This window comes from Amblyomma americanum, chromosome 1 (assembly GCF_052857255.1).
Source record: "Amblyomma americanum isolate KBUSLIRL-KWMA chromosome 1, ASM5285725v1, whole genome shotgun sequence".
Classification (NCBI taxonomy): Eukaryota; Metazoa; Arthropoda; class Arachnida; order Ixodida; family Ixodidae; genus Amblyomma; species Amblyomma americanum.
The window spans coordinates 2664160-2687595 of record NC_135497.1 but is presented as its reverse complement, the minus strand read 5'-3'; the positions used below and the strand labels follow the sequence as shown (position 1 = coordinate 2687595).

The 23436-nt window shown below is 50.1% G+C and overlaps 1 protein-coding gene across 5 annotated transcripts in view; it reads right to left on the bottom strand.

Annotated features, from left to right (window-relative positions):
* Positions 1–23436, bottom strand: part of LOC144108821 (solute carrier family 15 member 1-like) — a 230266-nt gene that overhangs the window by 13641 nt on the left and 193189 nt on the right. For all 5 annotated transcript variants that reach the window (XM_077642012.1, XM_077642029.1, XM_077642005.1 and 2 more), the window contains one exon: positions 9745–9852. In XM_077642012.1, the coding sequence (XP_077498138.1) occupies positions 9745–9852 (108 nt within the window). The remainder of the gene's footprint in view (positions 1–9744; positions 9853–23436) is intronic.

Sequence of the window (23436 nt, the reverse complement as noted above, 5' to 3'; positions counted from 1 at the left end):
ATGCCTGATTCAACAGTTGTAGCCCGCGGGAAGGAGGCCAAAAGAAACGCTGCAACATTTGCTGCTGGTGCCGGCTGCTTGTTTCGCCCATGATTCAGCAAGAAGCTACGGCACAGCAGCAGTAGTGCAGTTGGAAGCACAGACAATGAAATTGTCAGCCATGCGTTGAGGATAGAGGTTGCATGGATTGTTTTCTGTTCCGAAAATAGAGCAAGACAGCAGTTAACAGTGCCTCCTTTGCAATGTCAGATGAAGAGCGCTTGCGAAGAGATACCCACACTAAACGCGGGGAATGGCCGCATTGCAACGGAAGCCAACTCACAGTTGGCTTCCGTTGCAACTCACAGTTGGCTTCCGTTGAAATCCCGGGTCACCTCAAGAAGAACTGAGCCGAAAGCGGCAGACATGAGTGGGCAGCACTTTGTCTCGACTGTCCTCCAAGTACAGCACAGGCGTGGCCACAAGTGAGCTAGGCCTTCCAGCTCTAATTACCCGCAAACGATCGTTATTTTAGCTGTGATTACTCGAGCGCACTACAGCGAGAAATTGGTGCGTCTTAATTCATAAGAAGGGAGACTTCAAGGACTGGAAAAATTACAGACCGATCGACTTACTTTCCGTTGCCTAGAAGGTATTTACAAAGGTAATAGCAAATAGAGTCTGGCAACTTTAGACTCCAACTAACCAAATGATCAGGCACTTTCGTGAAGGGCATTCGATAAAGACTATATTCACACTATAAATAAGGTGATAGACAAATTTGCAGAGTATAACCAACCCATATATATAGCCTTTATAGATTACGAGAAAGCATTTGACTTTGTCGAAACTTCAGCAGTCAGGTAGGCATTGCGGAATCGGGGTGCAGGAGAACCTTATGTAAAGATACTGGAAGATATCTATAGCGGGGGCACAGCTACCTTAGTCCTTAGTCGTCCATAAAGTCACCAACAAAACTCAAATAAGAACGAGTTGGAGACATGATCTCGCCAATGCTATTCACCACCTGTTTTAAGGACGTACTGAGGGCCATCGATTGGGAACAGTTGGGGATAAGAGTTAATGGAGAACACATTAGTAATCTGCGATTCGTTGATGACATTGCGTTGCTAAGTCACTCATGAGATGAACCGCAAAACGTGATCAACGTGGTGCTCTCTATTCATGTTGTCCCCTACCACCTCCTGGTCTTTGGCCATTGCATCTACCATGCACTCCCCTGACTGGGCCTCCACCTGCACCCGCCTGCCCGCCTTCACTGTCGTCAAAGCGCCTCCCCCAACCCTCGCTACGTTCGAATCACTGACTACCAGAACCCTCCTGCGTTCTAACCGTTCGCTTCCTGACTGCGACTGCTGCCCTCCGGATCGCACTAGCTGTCTCTCCCGCCGCCGTAGGCTACTGTCGCATGTCACAGTGCCTGTTTTTACCTCTCTGTCTTCCCCACTCAAAGCCTGCTGCGCTACAGCACTGTAGGATCGCCGAGCCTCGTCCCCCACCTGACACTGCTCCGAACCGGGGTGCCTTGCCGGCCGCGACCTGAGCGCTTCTACCTGCTCTTCTAGCTGGGCCCCCTTTCAGCTCGCCCACAATTCGCTCCAACAGGTCGGCCTTAGCCCCCTCCCTCTTAAGCGACTCGGTGTCCTGAGTTTCTAGCTTAATCCGTTCCTCTCGCTTCACCTTCGGGTCCCCTTTGAGTTACTTAATCCTAGCTTCCCATTCCACTTCCAACGTCCGAATGGTCTCCTCAAAACGCTTACATAGCTTGCACGCGAAGCTAGCCCCATCTGCCTAGGCTAAGCTCCCGAACTCGGTTTCGTCTAAATAGCGCCAACAGCGACACCAACAGCTAAATAGCAGAAACAGCGACGGGAGAGCCACATCCTAGGCGAAGCGGAACTTCGCGGAGCCATTGAGAGTGTCTTCGGGATCCGGCCAGCGCCGCGAGCGGATGCAGCAGCACGCTCTCGTCCCCTTCCGCGGCAGGCGCACGAAGATTCGATGTGCTTTGCCGCTGGACTTCTGGTTCCAGACAGCGAAGTGAGCGCAGCAAACGCGCGCTCTCGGCACCTTCTTCAACAAATGCTCGGGGATGGCTTCGCCCCAAGAATGCGGCGCGCTCGGCAAAACCCGGCCGCCATTGTCAGCGCATACAAACCTTCGCCGCCAATACCTCCGAAGCCGCGCCCCTACCCAGCCGGTAAATCTGAAGCCCTTCTTGCGTAGTCTTCTATTTCCGAGGGATGCCTCGTTGATGTTTTGTAGCTATCTTGCCCGCTCTGTGTATTAATTGTAAGTGCAATAAATAGCAAATGAGTGTTCCCACTTTGTGGTCCTTCCCTTTGTTCCTTTGAGCACGAACCCCTCCGCAGTTAGCGAGCGGAAATGCTGCATCCGTGGTGTGGGAGTGCGGGGGAAGAAGGCTGTCCCCCCTCCCCTATTTCCACAAGAGACAATGTCGGCGTGTTCCTTCCGCCAGGTTCCCAAACAGACGTGTCTGGCCATTCAGAGAAAGGAGGCCAAGAAAAGGAAAGGCTGTGGTCTCGCGCACAGAGATAAGTTTGTGGACTGCTGCACAGGTGTTGTGTATAGTGTTCCCCTTTCCTGCTGAGCCCTCTATATTGGTCAGACTGGGCAGTGCCTGAACAAGCGCCTACAGATACACAGGAATAATTTACACAATGGAAATGACCAGTCTCATCTGGTGAAGCATTGTCGAGGGTCTCAAGTAATGAAAATTAAAAGTGCAATGCATTGCTTCATGACCACGTGTACACCCACAAACACCATACAAAACATGAAGGGGTAGAGCCTTACCATATCATAGAAGACTTAAAAGATCTGCATAAGCAAACCAACTGTTTTTCTGTGTGATAAAGAGGTTGCATTTCTCGATAGTGCGTTAGGGGGCGTGAGCAGTTTTGCGCGTGACGTTTTTTTCTGTTGTGTTCTTAATTTTCATCGGGTTTCATCAGTTTATGTGTTCGAGATACGAAGGTCTAAAGAATAAAACCTTTAGTTCTGAGTCAGCTCTTGTCCTGCGTTCTCCTCTCTCTGGTCCGTCGTCTTTTGCGCTGCTTTATTATGAATCAGTACTAACTAGCCCAACTGAGCGTTTTGCTAGCCAGCTCAGCCAGGTATGGAAAGAAATATGATAGGTGTAGCGTTAAGCGGACCGGAAGCGGAAGAGTGTGAGAGAGAACCAACGCGAGTTATTGACAAGCTAGTAGAAATCGATAGGAAGAAATGGGCTTGGACAGGGCATGTGAAGCAAAGGCATGATAACCGCTGGTCCTTAAGGGTAACGGAGCGGATTCCAAGAGAAGGCAAGCGTAGTAGGGGGCGGCAGAAGGTTAGGTGGGCGGATGAGAGAAAGAAGTTTGCAGGGCTAGGGTGAGCACAGCTGGCACCAGATGGGGTTAATTGGAGAGATATAGAAGAGGCCTTTCTCCATCGCCACACTCGCACCTCTAATTGCCGCCCAGTCATTGCTTAGGATAGTCCTTTGTTGGGCCAGTTGGTAATTCATAGAATCAGATATTAGTAGCGCACACTGAGAAGGGCAGACAGGGAAGTGATGAACGTCCCTGTCTGTCCTTGTCAGTGCGCGCTACCAGCACCAATCATTGCTCTCCTTATGCACTCCTGACGCTGAGTTTCCTCCCGGCAGCATTGTCATGCAGGGAAAATACCCTCGGGTTTCAAATGGCTCGAAACTATTCCCTTCACCGCGGACTGCCTCAAGTGGTGCACAAAACAAACTGTTAGGCGTTGTGCACGCGCTACCACAAATACAAGCAGGGGCGTTGTTACACTGCATTTTATAAAGTACATTGAAGGGCCAGTTGGTGACTTAAGATTATGAAAGAGTACAGTGAAAATAAACGAGCCGGCGCCTGTCCTTCTTTCTGCCCCCTTTATTTGCGCTATGTGGTTTCACAATGGTGGTTACACTGGTGTCGCGCGCTCAGCTAATGAGCCTATCATCACCCGCACTCTGGCGGCGCAGAGGGGTTTTTCTTTTTGGTCGCACTCTACGAGCTCCTCCGCAAGAAATTCTGCAGTGACGGGGCAAGATACTCTTTTTGATGCTGCTTCTTCCCGAGAATGTTGAAACCCAAGGGCAGCTTCGTCCAAAGAGGGCCGTGGCAGACGCTGGGGTCAAAGACCCATTTCCTAAGCATTTCGGGAGAGCTTTTCAGCTTTGTACCGCCGCTGGGTACCAGGCAGCACAGGGCTCGAAACCCGCATTTCTCGCATGCGACGCTGATGGTGAAATCAGTAGACCACCTCTGCGGTCCCGCTTCTTTCCAGGTTCTCTAGGGAAAAAAAAACTAGCGGCTTTTTTTTCAGTTAATTTTCCTGAATAAAAGAACCAAGTGCACGAATACACTTCGCGCTCGCCACCTCACAGCCGCTGCCGTCCACTACCTCTGAACACTATTAATCGATCAAACGCTGAGTGTTACGCCTTTGGAGGTCTCACATCAACACTGATGAATCTCTAAAAAGAGAGTAGAAAATGCGTGCCTCTTTCGCGTTGCTGCTGGGCCTCTAAATCAGAGCTACAACAAAAAAAATTGCCAGACCTTTCTTCTGCAGCGACAGCTGGGGAGGTACGACATACCACTCAGTCTAGTCTGGGTGCGAGCGTGGGATGTATGTCGCGTTTATACCGCTACATTCTCATTAGCGCCACGGGTCAGCTATAGTTATGACGTCACGAGTGTTGAACATGTGTGATCGAAACTCAGACCAGCCATGATTTATGTTTTATGGGGGTTTGACGTCCCAAAGCGACTCAGGCTATGAGGGACGCTGTAGTGAAGGTCTCCAGACCACCTGGGATTCTTTAACGTGCACTGACATCGCGCAGTACACGGGCCTCTAGAATTTTGCCTGCCTCGAAATTCGACCGCCACGACCGGGATCGAACCCGCGTCTTTCGGGTCAGCTGAGGCCAGTCAGCGTGGCCCGCTGTCATGACGTCATGGATGATGAGGATCCTGGTCGGGGGCACGACACCGCACGCTGCACCATGCTGAACCCGCAGCTGACATTACAGGTTCTGCTGTTCTGGCTGCCTGCTGCTGAATGCCCCTTCCCTCAAGTGCCGTCAACCGTTCGCAGTGCGGAGTGCGCACTCAACGACCGTGGGCTCGGCACTCAGTGACGCTCCGAACCTAGCCCGGATACCGCTGCTCGCCTGGAAACCCGGCCCTTCATCGACGTCATCAATCGCCGGACCCGTCCACGCAGCATATATACCACGACCCGCCGCAGATCACCTGGGGCACGGCACCGCACGCTGCACCATGCTCAACCCGCTGCTGACGTTAGTGGTTGGTTACCTAAACAATTCCAACGAATGTAAACGTAGCAACCGCTGCTTTGTATCGGTGCCTTGCCGCTATGTGATCAAGTGGCGTAGCGCTGTGCAAATGAGTTGTGACTGTATATTATCCCACCTGTTATCCCAACTGATGTCATACCTATCAGGCGACGTGGAGCTCAACCCAGGGCCACCGACATTATTTGATAATTCATCCGTTCTAGAAGCCCTCAAACGCCTCGAGGACGCACAGGTCACCATATCTACTGAGCTAAAAGAACTTAAGGCTACGCAAGACAACCACGAAAAGTTAATGTTCGAGCTAAACAACCCCATTTCTTTTTTGGAATTTGGTCATAAAAAGGTACTAGCGGATTCGAAAATAGATGAAACTAACGAAATAAACGTGAAATTGCAGTCCTTCAGGCCGCCAATATTGATGCAAGCAATCGTATGCGAAGAAACAACTTACTTTATTTTGGCCTTAAACACTGCGAAAAAGAAAGTTGGGAAGAATCTGAAAAACAGGCAAGATCCCTTTTCTCTACTGAGCAGGATGTGCAACTAGACACAGGTAGTATAGAACGTGCACATCGACTCGGAAAATACTGTACGGATAAACAGCGCCCAATAATTATTAAATTACCTCATCTTAAGACAAACGAAAATATTCTGTCGTGTGGGCCCAAACTTAAAGACACGATCTACGCGATCAGAGAAGATTTTGCCCCTGAAACTCGTCCTGCTCGTTCTAAACATCTGCAGTTCATCCGCCCCCAAAAATGCGCCTTCAAAATATGTCTAGATAAACTGCACGTTGAAAAAAAAAAGTGCTTTACATACAACCCCACTACTGACACGGCGACGGAATGTACGGCACGTGTTCCCAACGCCGATGGTAGTGAATGACGCGCAACGATTCATGTTCACAACAGACGTCCTCCAGCTTACCTCGACATCCATATCGCATGCACCAACGTAAGGAGCGTAATTCCAAAGCGTGACTAGCTTCTTAGCTTCATAAACGACATTGACGCGTACATTATCATTCTAACTTACACCCGGTTAACTGAAGATATCCTCGATAACGAAGTGCTTCCCGCTTATCGTAACATCACGATGTACCGTCGAAACCGCGGCAAGCGTAGAGAAGGTGGTGTTCTAATAGCTGTAAGAAATACCTTGTCATCATCCTTAGTGTACCACGGCGACGTACTCGAATTATCATGGGTTTGTGTTCATACCTCAACTGTGAAACCTATAATTGGCATTTGTTCCCTTCCATCTCATTATGGGCCATCTTTCGGCAACTCACTCTACCGTAGTTTAGCATATATTAAGGATAACTTCCCCAAATCACCGATTTTTCTATGTTGCGATTTTCATTTTCACCAGATTAACTGGCCTCTACTTAGCGTACCTGGTAAATCGCAGTCCAATGAGCCCAAGCAATTCCTCGATCTAACCCTTGATTTCAGTCTCCATCAAGCCATAACACTTCCGACGAGAGGGAATAACACCCTCGATATCTTGGTGACGTGCAGTCCTGAACACTTTAAAGGCATAACGGCTCTTCGTGGAGTCAGTGACCATGCTCTTCTAGACACCTCCATATCACTACTGCTGAAAGTTAGATCAACCGCTGAAAAGATAATCTTGAATTACAACAAAGCGAACTTCGAAGCCATCAACGTGGAACATACACGGTGTTATGAGCATTTTTGCGAGCCTTATCTTTCAAGAACAGTTAATCAAAACTGGGAATTATATAAAACAACAATGATGAACCACAGAAATAAATACATCTGAAAAATAAATATTGGGTCCGATCATAACGAGTGGTTTACCGTATGCCTGAAACGTCTCCTAAACAGTAAAAAGCGCCTCCATCGATCAGCAAAGAAATCTAGCTCCCCTACTACATGGGACCGATATTATCAATCTATAAAAAGCATATATTGAAAGCTTAGCTGCTGCAAAAAAATAAATTCTTTTCCATCGATCTACTTAGAATTCTACAGCCGAACCCCAGCAAATTCTGTTGCATCATATCCTCTAGGTCTCGCCCGAACAAAATAGCGCTTATGGGAACTGATGGAGAACCAGCCAAACCACATCAGTGTGTCAGCGTTTTGAACCGCTATTTCGTCTCCGTGTTTTCTCCTGTAAGCAACTCTACCGCCATAACTTCACCTGAATCCTCATCAGTGGCGATGCCTATGATCCAGGTTGATGCCAACGGTATCAGCAACCTTATTCCTTCTCTAAAACTGTATTCTTCAGCAGGCTGAGACCATATCAATAGTAAACTACTAAAAAACACATCAGCGACCTCTGCTCAGATACTACAATTAATCTTTACTCAGGCTCTACAATCGGAGGAAGTTCCGGATGATTGGAAAATTGCCCATGGCATCCCAGTCTTTAAATCCGGTGACGGCAAATTGGCCTCTAACTACCGTCCTATTTCTCTAACCAGTGTGTCATAAAAATTACTCGAGCACATTATATCCACGAACTTAATGACACATCTTGAATCTAACGACTTTTTTTATCCGCACCAGCATGGTTTTAGGAAACACCTTTCATGCGACGCCCAGCTTGCCGAGTTCATACACAATTTGGTCGAATCCACGGATGACAACCTTCAAATAGATGATATATTCCTCGATTACTCCAAAGCATTTTATCGGGTCCCCCACAATAATTTACTTCAAAAACTGTCATCAATAGTAATTCCCGTCGACCAAATACGTTGGATCGAATTTTGTTTTTCAGGGCGCAAGCAGTTCACTTCTACAAATAATAGCCACTCTACTCTTCCCAATGCAACATCGTGAGTCCCTCAGGGCGCCGCCCTGTAAGCACTACTATTCCTAATTTACATTAAGGCCGCCGCGGTGGCTGAGTGATTATGGTGCTCGGCTGCTGGCCCGAAAGACGCGGGTTCGATCCCGGCCGCGGCGATCGAATTTCGATGGAGGCGAAATTCTAGAGGCCCGTGTACTGTGCGATGTCAGTGCACGTTAAAAAACCCCAGGGGGTCGAAATTCCCGGAGCCTTCACTACGGCGTCTCTCATAGCCTGAATCGCTTTGGGGCGTTAAACCCCCATAAACCATAAACCATAATTTACATTAATGGCCTTCCTTGAAATATAAAATCGGAATTACGGCTTTCTGCCGATGATTGCGTCATATACAGAGTGATTAGGGCGACCAACAATTGATCTTTGCTTCAGTCCGATATTGACACACTCTCCTCTTGGTGCGATAAATCCCTCCTCTCCTTAAACATTAACAAATGCAAATCCATGTCGTTCACCAGAAAACGCACCGTGAATCAGCATCAATACAGTATTGGCTCATTTTCCATTGACCCCGCATTATCCTACAGATATCTTGACCTCCATCTAACACCATGCATCGCTATCATGGGTAACTCACGTTGAAAACATCTGCGCTGAAGCCTCACGCACACTCGGATACCTGCGCCGTCACTTGAAGGCCGCATCCCCTGACATAAAAAACTAGCATATATAACATTCATTCGCTCAAAACTAGAATATGCGTCATCCATTTGGCACCCATCACAAGCGTACCTCACCGCTGGCCTTGAAGCCGTACAGAATCGCGCCATCCGATTTATAAAATCTTGCTATTCAAGGAAAACCAGTATATTCGCGCTGAAACAGTCCCTTGCCATTCCATCACTCGTGACACGCCGCATCATATATCGCCTCTGCCTTCTTCATCATTTCTATTATCGCCCACGCACAAGACACGAAAAGCTACAACCCCCGCACAGGACGTCTAGCCGCCTAAGCCATCACCAGGGCATTGCACGCATCAGCTACCGCACCCTTAGCACTAAAGTCTTCATTTTTTCCGTACGCGATAGCACTATGGGATGGCCTACCAAATCCCATCGCATCATGCACTAACCGCAAATCATTCCGGGAAAAACTAAATGACAATTTTTCATGAGGGCAAAAATTTTCTGCCATATTCACCTCGGCACTTTGAACAGCTGTTTATTGTTACTTTTCTTTTTTATGTCATGCCTATTGCATTGTATTTTTCTCTTGTATTGATTGAGTGTTTCATATACAATTTTTTTCATGTTTCGATCCCGTGCATTCCATTTTGCATTGTATACGCGTCACACGATCATTTAACTGTTACATACTGTTTTTTTTGTTATTGTTCTCTTTTATCCATTTATTCTTTCTCTGTTTCGATCTTGATGTAATGCCTTCGGGCCTTTAAGGGAAAAAATAAATGAAATGAAATAGCCAATCAGCATGAAGCGCTGCACCTGCGGCTGTACAATAGCAGCGACGCCGCATAAGTCTAAAATGTCGCCCTCGATACAGCTGTCCCTGTAAACTGCATAAGTAGAGCACCAACGCACCGCGACGTGGAAGAACCTCGCCTCGGCGACGATGACCACGATGAGGTTGCCCACGGCCACGGTCAGCAGCCAGGCGGCCTGGAGCACCGACTTCATGGAGCTCGGCGCCTGCAGGGAGGATCACGCCCAGCTCGTAAATCACTGTGGTCTAGATGCCTCGGCATAAATAAAAAAACTGCTTATACGCGCGAAAACTGGGCGCACGTTTCAATTCCAACATCACCATTGACTAATACGATCACAGTAAGTGACCGTACCAACTGCATGAAAGTGACTGCGTTTTCCAGGCAGCCGACAATCACTGTTTTTCCGCTAAAATAAACACTTACTTTTACTGAAAGCACTCTTTTTTATGGTATCACGAGGGTCAGCTCATGAGAAGGCGTAAATTTCCAACACATTTCAGTGTGCCAACTTCTTTAAGTACACTTTTGTAGAGCAACTATGTAGAACAACTGTGTTATGCAACTGCGTAGAATTTAACCAAAGGGGAATCCAATTGCTGCGCAGAAGGCCGGAATGTTCGCAGTGCTTCCGGTCCTGGTGATCTACCAACTGCTCTTTTCAGTGCATGTGCGTGTGAGTTCTCTAAATGTTTGTAAATAATATATATGTAAAGTCCTTGGAGGAAGGTGAACTGCCTTCTGACTGGAATTGGCCAATGTTGCGCCCATCTACAATTATGGCCCTCGCAATGTCTTTTGTAGCTATCGTCCCATATCTTTGAGAAGTATTGTATGTATAAAGTTTTGGAGCATCCGTTTTTTACTACCATTATTAACCACATGAATATGCGTTCTTTATTTATTAAAGAGCATTTTGTAAAGGCTTCTCTCGTGTAACACAGTCAACAGAGTTAATTCATGACATGACAAGTGCACTTCATGTAGGCTTTTCGATAGATTGTATCTTCTTAGATTTTAAGAAGGCATATGATGTTCCCCATTCTCTTCTGCTGCAGAAATTGCCTTGGTATAACGATGATAACTAAATTATTTATTGCATAAAGACTTGAATTTCAGATATAAAAGGGTTGCAATCAATGGCAGGTTCAAGAGAATGTATTCTATATCTTGGTGCACGTCAAGGGTCAGTCCTCGGAGCGTTGTTATTTGTTATTTTTATTAATGAAATTTTCTCTGGTATCCTTTCTAATATTCCTCCGTTTCCAGATGATTGTGTGTTTTGCAGGGTCATGGACTGTCCGAATGACTGCATTGTGTTAAAGGATGACTTTAATAGGAGTGCCGATTGGTGGAGTAATTGGGGGATGTGAAATAACATGGAAAAAATCAGTACACATGCGTATCACAAGAAAGAAAAACCCACATGAGTTCTTTTATGAAATTATTCGAACACAACTCTCTTCATTATCCACGTACAAGAACCTTGCTCTATACATAACCTCTAACCTAAGTTGGTGACGTCATATCGACTATGTAACTGGAAAGGCGTGTTGCGTTGTAGGTTTTTCAAGGTGTAACCCTAATCTTTTTCCTTAAGAAGCAGAAGCGGCGCTTTTTAAGTGTAACGTTCGCTTAATTCTGGAATATGCTTGCTGAGTAAGGGACGCTTGGTATAAAACAGATATAGATAAACTAAAGAGGGTATAAAGTTTGGGTGTCCGATATGTCTTTATAACTATAGCAGGAATTTTAGTGTGTCATGCGCAAAAAACTCTCTGGAATTGCAGTCACTAGAAAAACGTAGATATTCGTTGAGGTTAACACTTTTCATAGTATTTATCAAGACTAGCATAAACCGTGACTTGTATATTCATGCACCACACTATGTTTCACTACAGCGTGATCATCCATTAAAAGTAAAGAAAGTTACATGTATAACAGACATATTCAAGAATTCTTTTTTAACAAGGTCTATAAGAGATTTGAATACGCTCCCTGAAGAGGTAGCACCAATTATATCAAATGATTTATTCGCATCATCTTTGTAAATTCCTTGTTTGTGGCCTATTTTGATCATCTGTCGCGATGCATTTTCTGTACATAACTTTGTCGCCTGTTTTCTTATGTATAATATGTCATCCCCCCCCCCCCCCCCCCCAACGAAAAAACCAGCATCCTGCAGCGTCGTCCAGGACGAAACCAGTACCATTTTTGCGCTGCTTTTCGCTGGGAACACTGGCTGTTGGCGAACTTCACTGGAGCTGGGATGGGAAGACACTGTTTTCGCTAGTAGGATGGACGTAAACGCTGGAATATGCTTTGACACGCTGGTTTAAACAGGTATATCACTCATGGCACTGGAACAAGTGCTTCACGGGTTGGGACTGCGCTGGTCCCAGTGTCAGTTTAGAATTAGCCGGCAGTCCTGAAACTGGGAGCCTTGACATCGGGCAAGTGAATCACGTTGTGGCAGCAAGCGCTGTTTTTCGGAGTCTATATTTGCAACTGAGAAAAAAATGTATGCAATTTGTTGTTATTTCTAGTGTATAGATGTGTGAGTTGATCGTTCTTAAGCTAGCGCAATCGACGTAGCGCATACCCTCAGATCAGGCATTGGCGAGCAATCTGCAAGAGAAAACCGAAAGGAAAAAAAAATGAACCAAAGCGGAAAGTTAGAAAAACGCCATGCGGAAAAACGCGACGCCATGTGCCACACGGTTTTCCTGAATATTATTTGCGCTTCTAGACCTCTTTCTAGCTTCTGAAGCACTGGAAGGGATATAGACACCCCAGTTTGTTTAACACCGTCTTAGCTCTGCGCGAAATGTTATACATGGTAGTATAAGAATCAATGCGATCGCTAGCAAAAGATCTACCCTTGCTCACTATACGCTAACCTCGAATCACCGCGCATTGGTATCTTTTCAGTTCTACTCAATACAATTTACTTTCTCACGGCATGCAGCTTTGATAATGTCCCATGTAAGGCTCCAGGGCATTTCTTAATCATTTGATAATAGTACCATTCCTTCTGCTTTACAATGTTCCTCTCTAGTTCACGTATAAAGAAACCTGTGAGAAAATATGGGCTTGCCGCTTTTTGTAATGTATGGGAAAATTCCTATGAGCCTTTTCCACTCTTCCTGCCAAGTGCTGGCTTTTTCTTCTGTCCTTCAGTTTTTCACTTTTTGTGAACCAGTTGTGTAATGCACAACAGTGCAACTTCTTTTCCGGATATCATTGAGTGGCCAGCATCGTAAGAAATTTCTGCGTTAGCTTAACACCAAGGTCTAATTTCGTATATTCGAAGATAGCCAAAGAAGCGATCATACTGTCATCCTTAAGAAAGTCAGTTCACAGAAGCTGCCGAGAAAGTTGAAGGGCGCATGGAAGCGAAGGCATGAAGAATTAAGGTACGCAGGTGTACGCAATTAAATTTCTCAGTCTGAGAGAAATCAAATGAAAGAAAACCTGCAAACGCAAAACCGAGGGAAGTGACGACTGCATAACCACTAGATATGTGATGAGCCCATTACCTTTCCCATAGCATGAGAAGATGACATAAGTATATAGGGTATCGGCAATGTTTCTAGCGCTTTCTAAGCCCAATGACATTTTCAAAGAGAAGTAAATGGTCTTCAGGGCACAATCACGACAGCGGTTGCGATGTTTAAGTGCTTGGAGGACAAAGTAAATGGCATTTAATCGAGACACTAGAATAGGTAGGCATGTTATACTTTGTCCAAGAAACCTTGCGCTACTTTTTTACGATTGTATCCGCAATTCACGCTAAATTAAGACACAGCATAATGCACCCGCAACAGTAAATACGAAAAAAAGAAAAAGAAATCTGAGAACGTTAGGAGTATTGCAGAAGAACCGACAACTGAGCTAGTTGTCCGTCTTCTTCTGTCTTCTCTGTGTCTGTCGTCGCTGCGCTGTTTTTACCACGGCTTAAAGATGCACCAACTAGCTCAGTTGTCGGTTCTTCTGCAGTTCATTTCTGGTACTCTGAGCTCTGTTCTTTGTCCTAACACCGCTTCAGCGCTTGTCCGTCTTCTTCTGTCTTCTCTGTGTCTGTCGTCGCTGCGCTGTTTTTACCACGGCTTAAAGTTAGGAGTATTCTACGTATAGTCGGATACAGCTTAAGAACGCAGCGGCTTTTCCCCGTCAAAGAGCCCCCTTCCAGCCAATGGCGTCGGCCGATGCTGATGACCCTGCTAGTGTGACAAAGCATGGAGTGGTAGATAAAGGACTGTAATACCTTCCTTCTGTGGTTGACCCCCCCTTCTACTGTGGCGCCCCTCCCTGCATTGCCACGCTAGCCGGGTCATAAGAATCGGCCGACAGGATTGGCTGGAAGGGGGTCCTTTGATAAGGAACAACCGCTGCGTTCTCGAGTTGTATGCGATAGTAGTTGAGAACAACTGCAGGCATGCCATCCTGGCGATCTAAAATAAAGAGATTGCCTCAAGAGATGGAAACGACTGAGCAGCGCTAATAGACAAGACGCGAGAGAACACAAACACATGCGCTGTCTGTTAGCGCTATTCAGTCGTTTCCATCGACATGCATCAACCAGCCCGACTAAGTCCTTTTCTTGCCTGAAGAGAAGCGGGAAACTTTTCGGCCCGACAAGTAGACATGTAAGGCTATCGTAGCAAGTGCTGTTTTATACGTTTTAAAAATTTCTTTCGTTTTATACTTTTTTTTTCATTTCTTTCCTCTGGTTGTGTACACAAAGCAATCACCCTTCCGTGTATCCTTCTTTTTATTCCAGCGCGCCATGTTGCGCTATTCTTGCCCGAGTTGACGCATTGCCCTGTGGTGTCTTTCCTTAACCGTCCGAACACCTGTGCGCCATGCACGTTTGCAGTTCAAATGGAATGCCTGCCCGATAACTCAGTTTTTCTGCGCTGTTGCTTTTCTCAACTTAGGTTACCCGCGGCAGTAGAGTATGTACGAAGTTGCATCTCACAGAAAAGAGGCTTATGAGAAAGGCTGCATTTCATGCTAGCAGCGGCTACCGCTGCTTCTGAGTTTTCTCCGTTCGTACAAAAAACGCTGCCCAGGATGATGTGCCGCTGCACGGTTGGAACACTCTCTCTCCTCTAGCCCGTGGCCATGGGTGGGAGGACGCCAGTGGTTGCTAATACGTCTGAAACTGATGCGTTTTTCTGCACATTAGTTGCTAAAGGAAGCGACCCTCTTGCAATGCTGCCCAGACAGCCTCATTGAAAGGAGGCTGAAAAAAAGGAATAACGGCCAGAAGGGATGGAAGCTTCCGCCTTATGTGGCGTTGATGGCCACCATCAAAGCCGCGTGAAGTGGCGGCTCCCACTTGGAGACCAAAATGGGCCGCCATCCTTCACATTTGTCTTGTATGCTACACAAAATTTTGTCTCGTGCCTCTGCCGCCACACGCCCAGGACACGTTTTTTCCTTGGTCGTTCACACAAGATAACGACTAGTGCGATGAAGGGCAATGATAAATGGAGCCGAGTTAAAGGAGGAGAGGAGATGATTCTTCGCTTTTACTTTTTCGCCTTCTTTTCTGCTCGCAGACGTAAAGATTTAAACAGGAGACGCGTGCTTGGGCTCTCCTTCTGCTCTTTCGAGCTAGCTTTGGCCGTTTGTCACAGACGTGGGGCATGGGTAGCATTCTTCCCCAGATGAAAAGTGGAGTAAACCGCTGCATGGTAGTTTTTTCGGTGGCCAAGGAAACACAACGCAGGACATTTCCTGTCACGACTGCATTCGACGCCACGTTAGAAGCGAGCCCGTCAATAGAGCTGTGGCGCTTTTGAAGTGCACCGTCATAACGTCTGTTATGTTTTCTCTGCGCTTACTTTTCTTAGCCGCTCACTGCAGCTGCCTTATATATCTAGGCAAGCAAGTTTGATCCTTCGATATTCCCCTTCTTGTGAGGGTGATAGCATTACAAGTTTGATGAGAACAAATGAGGCAGAGCTGATTGGATCAAGTCTCCATTGCTGATTGGTTCCAGCGTTACAGTCAACGCGAAGTTATTTGTGACTGGCAGATGAAACTATTAGAGCGAAAGAAAGGCGTTACGCAGCAAGACACGTCAGGCTACCTGGTCTTCCAGCTATACTATAGATGATAGTCGTGAAGTCTGGCTTCGTCCAAACATTTTATGCGTGCAGAAGAGTCTACTAAATTGTGCACAATTTGAAAGCATTGTGCGCGTTGAGCGGTCGGTACAAGTAAGAACGAAGTCCCCCTAGATTTCAGTGCACTGCACTAGCCACCACCTGTGCGGCTTCGCCATCTCTACGACGGCTCCTTCTGCACGGTGCCACCGTTGCTACACTGCAGCGTTTTCTCTACGGGCCGCCATACCTCTGCAGACCTACCGCCTGTCTACGGCCGCAGCAGCTCATCGCAGGGAAAGCCCAGCTCAAGTTACTCACACTTCAGCTTTATATTGGGATTTTATGCGCACAGGGGTTTTCCGCAAGCCTTGGAACGATGAACGCAGCACGACTTAAAAGCGACATTGCTTCAGGAAAACTGAAACGCGTTTTGAAGGAAGCCAAGAAGAATGAAGTCTAGCAAAAATTTCTCCAACTTATTGACACCAGCACCCTGTTACCAGCAGGACATACGCAGTGCAAAGACTGCAAAAGCTTCTTGAGTTACGACGGGGGCAAGACAGGGACATCCCATTTGAACCGTCACAAATTCAAATCGACACCCGAGTGCGCTGCCATTACGTCTTTGTTCAGTGGAAAAGAATACCGGAGTGTCTGCCAGCGTAAAGAAAGTTGGACAACAGCTTGTGTTCGTTGGTGTGGCAAAGACATGAGACCACCTGACGTCGTGTGTGAAGATGAATTTTTGAAGCTCGCCGATTAACTGTTCGCTTCCGGTGCCAGGCATGGCAGCATAGCAGCAAATGATATGCTTCCACATCCTACGACGGTCTCCCGTAAGTTTAGTGAGGGGCCCGGTGCACTGCGATCAGAATTAAAACCTAGTATTCAAGCTGCGATGGAGGAAGGCCACTGTTGCTTCACTGTTGATATGTTGACTAACAATTATAAGAAGGTCAGCGTACATTTACTGTCACTGCGCGCTATGTCAACGACTGCTGGGAATTCAAGAGAGCCTGGTCTTGTTCACCAGTGACTTGACGCCCGTGAAAAAGAGAAATCACTATATTCGCAAAGAACTGCGCCGTTTCGCGAAGATGGCATTTGAATGTTGTGTTAGCGGCGCATAAGCATCTAAGGCTATCATGCGCCAAGCTTAAGGTGTAAAAAGAAGTGATTTGACGAAGCTATCTTACTTAATGACAACTTCGCCACAGATAAAGGCGCCAATATTATCAATGGCATCCGTCCTTATTTAAGAATGAACTGCAGCGCTCATCTTATGAACTCTGTTCTGAGGAATACGTTTGATGATGCCCATCTTGCTGTAGAGCTGCCCGATATGCATGAACAGATGCAGAAAGTGAAGACCGTCGTGACCTTTTCAAAACAAAGTGGACTCGCAAGCCAGCTACCCCACGCCGTGTGCTATGAAGTGAGCACGAGGTGGAACTCAAAACTTATCTTGATAAAGTTGGTTTCTACCAAGTACGAGGCTATTGAAGCTCTCCTCGACTCCATTGATGGAGGACGTTAGCAAAGGAACCTCAAGAGATATCGCTGAGTTCCTCGAGCCGTTCAACGAGGCCAGCGATAAGCTCGAGCAAGGCAAGCAGCCAACGCTGCCACTAGTTCTTCGTTACTGTACAAAGCTGAGGAAGCACCTTACAGTTCCTCCAACCAACTCTGTCACGAAAGGGCGGCATCTTTTAATTCACTTATGCTTATATTGTTACGGTGTGGGATGCCACGGGGTGGCCACGGGCCCGCCCAGAGAAATATAGCAGCAGTCCCGAGGAGAGCCGGCGAAGCACACCCGGCGGCGGCCAAGCTTTCTCGTTCTATCTCCCTCGTGCTAGAGCCGCGCGCTCGCCGCTCGCGCTCGCTCGCCGCCTCTTCTTTTATTCCCGTATCACCTTTCCACCGGGGGGGGGGGGGGGGGGGGGGGCGGAGAAGTCAGGCCGTGCTTTGATGCAGGGTTTCCTGGGGCGATGCAATGTGGGCTCGCAGATAGGAAACGGTCACACTCTTCGTTGAATTCGAAGTGTGTGAGCTGGGCGAAGGTGTCTGCAGTCGCCGAAGAAGGTCCCACACCGGTTAGGCTAACTTCAGGGAGTTTTATGCATATTGAGCGGCGATCCGTTTATGGGACTGCATTGCGTGGGGAAGGCATGGAGCCAGCAGGCGACGACGGCACTGATGAGGACCCGGTAGCTAAGTCGGAGTCACCGCAGGCGCCGTAGACATATCGCTTCATGTTTGAAACATGCTCTGGGAAAATGTGGTGCACACCGCATGGTCGATGCTCTGGCAGGTCTTCGAGGCGGTATGTCACGGGGCCGAGTCGGGCAACGACACGGTAAGGGCCGCGGTATCGGGGCAAGAGCTTTGCGGCACGGCCAGTCGCACGGATGGTGCGGCGAACGAGGACCAAGTCACCGGGCCGGAAGGGGGGATGTGGTGGTGCTGCCGCGTTGGCCGCTTGCACACGCGCGTGAGCCGTGAGGAGGTTGCGCTGGGCGTCGAGGCGGGCGGAATGAAGTCGTTGAGCAGATTCAGTTGGTGACGCAGTAGGATGGGGAAGGCCCAACTGCGCGTCGAGAGGGATGGAGGGCGTTCTGCCATAGACGACTGAGAACGGCGTCACATGCGTTGTTTCTTGCGCTGCAGTGTTGACTGCAAAAGCTGCAGCAGAACCAAAACGATCCCAGTTTGTGTGGGACGGAGCGACGTAGGATGCGAGTATATCCGTGAGAGTACGGTTAACACGCTCCACGAGGCCATTGCACTGCGGATGATTGACGGATGTAGTGGAATGCGCAATGCCGAAGGAGCGGAGGGCTCGCTCGAATTCATGGGACATAAAGCAGCTCCCACGGTCCGTGATGAGGCGCCGGGGAACACCGTGCCGAAGAACGAGATGCTGTTCCACAAACGCGACGGCATGAGCGGACGACGTGTCTGGAACGGGCAGTGCTTCGACCCACTTGGAGAAGTAGTCGATCGCAACCAGAACATACCGGTTGCCGGCACGCGTCTTCGGAAACGGGCCCAAATGATCCAGTCCAACCAGCTCGAAAGGTGAACTTGGTGGCGAAAAAGCCTGCGGGGGTGGCTTGGTTACTCCTGTGGACGGTTTTCTGTACTGGCATGTCTGGCAGGACGCCACGTGTTCCTTGACATCTCTGGACATATTAGGCCACCAAAACCGCTCCGACACTCGTGCGTAGGTCTTGCCGCGACCAAGGTGACCAGCCGTGGGAGCGTCGTGTAAGCCGCGCAAGATTTGCGACCGCAGTGTTGCCGGCACAACTGGCAACCAGACGAGTGGTCGACCACGGAGCCGCTTCACATGACACAAGAGGTCGTCCTTCATTCGATAGACCCGGCGTAGTTGGCGGAGGCCTGCGCCGGCGGCGGTGCCAAGGGAGTGGATTATGGCAGCAATGGCGGGATCTTGCGTTTGTGCAGTCCTCAGGTCCGTCAAAGCCGTCACGGAACAAGGGTGGCGAGAAAGGAAATCGGCATCTTGATGGGCAGAGCCGCGCCGATGCACTATTGTGAAATTGTACTCTTGAAGTTGCAGGGACCAGCGTGCAATCTTAGCATTCAAATGTTTGGCGGACTGCAGCCAAGTGAGAGCGCTATTGTCCGTGACTATGGTGAAGTGACGGCCGTACAGGTAGGGACGGAACTTCTCGACGGCCCAGACAACGGCGAGGCACTCGAGTTCTGAAGAGTGGCGGCGGCGCTCAACGTCGGAAAGCTGGCGGCTGGCATAAGCTAGGACTTTGTGGTCACCAGACTCGTCTTCTTGCAGGAGGACAGCGCCGAGCCCATCTTGGCTGGCATCCGTGTGGAGGACGATGGGGGCCGATTCGTCGTAATGGGCCAATGTAGGAGGCTCGAGGAGGGCGTGCTTGACGTCAAGAAACGCGAGCTGTTAGGCCTGCGTCCAACTCCACGGTGCATTCTTCTTCAGCAGGGCGGTCAATGAAGCGCTGCGCTTGGCAAAGTCCGGAATGAAACGACGGAAATACGAAGCAAATCCAAGGAAACTTTTGAGCTCCTTGGCGGTGGTGGGAGCTTCGTAAGCTGTAAGCGCTTTTAGCTTTTCAGGGTCGGGACGGATGCCATGCCGACTCACAACGTGACCCAAGTACGTCACCTCCGCGAAACCGAAGAAACATTTTTGTGGCTTTAAGCGAAGCCCAGCAGAGGTAAGGGCTTCGAGGACGAGTTTGAGGCGTCTCTGGTGTTCGTCAAATGTAGCCGCGTAGACAATTACGTCATCCAGGTAGACCAACGCCATAGTCCACTTCAAATGGCCTAAGACTCGGTCCATGAGACGCTGGAAGGTGGCTGGAGCGTTCGAGAGACCGAAGGGCATACGGTTGAACTGGTAAAGGCCGTCGGGAGTCACGAAAGCCGTCTTTTCCGCATCATCGGGGTGAACAGGCACCTGCCAGTAGCCCGAGAGCAGATCTAGCGTGGAAAAATAACGGGCCCCCTTCAGGCGGTCAAGCGCATCGTCGAGGCGAGGCAGCGGGTAGACGTCGCAATTAGTAATAGCATTTAGCTTCCGATAATCAACGCAGAAGCGGAGTGTTCCATCCTTCTTGCGCACAAGGACGACAGGGGAGGACCAAGGGCTACAAGAAGGGGCAATGATTCCCTGGTCAAGCATGTCGCACACGTGCTGCTGGATGACTCTCCGTTCGGCTGGCGCTACACGGCGAGGTTGGTGATGAACGGGCCCGCGGTTTTCGGTGTTGATCCGGTGTTGAGCCCAGGAAGTGCACCCGAGTTCACCGGCGCTGAGAGCAAGGCAACTGCGATGCTCGAGCAGCAAGGTCTTCAGAGAGGCGAGCTCCGCGCAGGTCAGGCTGGGTCCAAAGTTAAATTCTTCCCATGATATGATCGCCGGCGCTGGAGGGTGGCGAGGCGGGGCTTCAGGTTGCAGAGACGCCACTGGTGACCCGGGGTCCAAAACTGAGGCTGTACCCAATTGCGTGCCGGGAGTCAGCGCGAGAGGTACGCTGCTGATGTTGAGTATAAATACGTGGGCCTCTCCTTTGAGCACAGGCAGAAGGCTTCGAGGGGAGGTCATCTGACGGGCTGGAGCTGAACACCGGATGGGTTCGAACAGCACGTCTGCTGTGACCGGACTGTCAAGCTTGGCATACACCCACGTTGCCGCACCCGGTGGCAGGGTCATGGCGGACGCCACAGTCACGGTAGTGACGTCGAACGGCTTGACTCGACACGGCAACTTCGTCGCGAGGTCACGCAGAGATGCTGAGGCACGCTTGGTCGCCGACACCAGGGACTGCCACAGGGCGACACCGAGGCTGGAAACCCGGCTAAGCCAGCCCGGCCCACAGAGAGTTCGGCTCGCCCGTGGTTTGGTTCTAGTAAAATTAAGGACGACTCCGGCTTGCTGGCACCACCCGCACCCGAGGACCACTGGCCAAATAGGGCTGTCTGCGACAACAAACTCGGTGGAGATGGTATTTCCGAGGGCTGTCAGGTTGACGACGACACGTCCGACTTGCTCCACAGGGGTGCCGTTAAAAGCCAAGAGCCGGGTTTTGGCGGCTGGCAGAAGCAGGTGGGGCGCGTTAGCAACAAACGATTTGTGCAGTACATTGACAGCCGCTCCAGTGTCAACCAAGGCCTTTACGTGCCGGTCAAGCAGGACGACGTCGACGAGCACGTAAGGAGCATCAGTGGTAATCGGAGCCGACGAAAGGAGGGGACGCGGAGAACGAAGGAGTGTGGGGACGGAACGGTGCCCCCGGAGTTCCGCCAAACCGTTTCCCGACGTTGGAGGGCCGGCACAGTCCCTCGCGTAGTGTCCCCGCAGGCCGCAGCGGAAGCAGGTCATGCGGACGTCGTTACGCAGGCGTCGGATAGAGGCCGCAGTTGGGGCTGCGGACCGAGGAGCCTGCACCCGGACGCTGCGCTCGGCAGACGGTGGCGACCCCCGCGTGGCCAGCAAAGTCAATTCCGCCTCGATGGCAAGCGCCATGGCGGCGCGGACGGAATCAGGACGGCCAGAGCGGACCAAGCGCTGCACCTCGGGGAGTCGGATGGCGTCGACAAACGCCTCGGTGCCGACCAGGGCCACGGCGTTCTGAGGCGCTCCCGGCAGCGACTGCAGAGCCAGGCGCTCAATGGCGGCGGCGAGGTCCTGGTACGTCTCCCCGGGCTCTTGACGGCGGGCTCGCAGGCGGTGGTACTGCACACGGGGTTGACCTGAGGCACCATAGTGGTCGGCGAGGAGGCCCGCCAGAACAGTGTAAGAGCCCAGCTGGTCGGGCGGCACGTTCTGCAGCAGCTCGGTGGCGCGGGCCCTCAGTTTTGCAACGAGCATCCATGCCTTCATTTGCTCGTCCCAGCCTCTCGCCGCCGCAATACCGTCCAGCTGGATGCAGTAAGCATCCCACGAGATGGTGCCGTCAAATGTGGGCAATTCCACAACGTCCAACGAACACTGCGGCGAGGACGCACCTGCGCCGAGCACGCCATTGGCGGCCACGACCGCAGGCCCAGCGACGGCAGAGCCGTAAACAGCGGCGGCGGGGACGCCCAAAGGCACCTGACCTGTGCTCGGCTCGGCTGGCACCAGGCGACGGAGTTCGCGCCGGAGAGCTTCCATCTCCCCAGCCTGGGCAGTCAGACGGGCCTCCCATGCGTCCATCCGTTGGGTGACTGTATCCAGGAGGCGCTCAACACCGGCGTCCGGCTGCTGCGAAGAGCCGAGCCTCTCCGAGCGCCTAGGTCTAGCGGCGCCGGCCGCCGCGTCGTCGGCGCTATCGGCTGGTGGTGGACTCCTGTCGTCTGGCACGTCGGGTGCTTGATTCTGGGAGCGGGTGAGCGGCATGATCCCACCGCTGCCACCAAAATGTTACGGTGTGGGATGCCACGGGGTGGCCACGGGCCCGCCCAGAGAAATATAGCAGCAGTCCCGAGGAGAGCCGGCGAAGCACACCCGGCGGCGGCCAAGCTTTCTCGTTCTATCTCCCTCGTTCTAGAGCCGCGCGCTCGCCGCTCGCGCTCGCTCGCCGCCTCTTCTTTTATTCCCGTATCAATATAAAACTCATTTGTCCGCGTTTTTTTACCCATACGTATGTCGGTGCAGCCTCTATGTGTCTACGGAAGAGCACGCGTACGTGCACGCTGTTTCGGGGGTAGTTTCTTCTAGTGGTGCAACCCCCTCGCACTGCACGTGCGGGGGCGTACATGCTGCTTGTTCTGTCCATGGCTTATTTTTTCCCAGATCAAAGTCACCCCTACTACTTTCAAAGTCTTCAGCTGCTTTTGTATATTCGTAGATTTTTTCCTCCTTCAAGATGGCGGCCATACAGTGCCAAAGTGCGGGTGCCTACGTGATTCCCTTTTTTGTGTGTGAACTACTTCGTGCGTTTTTGGTGCGTTTTTGGTGCGTGCGTGCGTGCGTGTGTGTGCGCGTGTGTGTGTGTGTGTGCGTGCGTGTGTGTGTGTGTGTGTGTGTGTGTGTGTGTGTGTGTGTGTGTGTGTGTGTGTGTGTGTGTGTGTGTGTGTGTGTGTGTGTGTGCGCGTGCGTGCATGTGCGTGTGCGTGTGTGTGTGTGTGTGTGTGTGTGTGTGTGTGTGTGTGTGTGTGTGTGTGTGTGTGTGTGTGTGTGT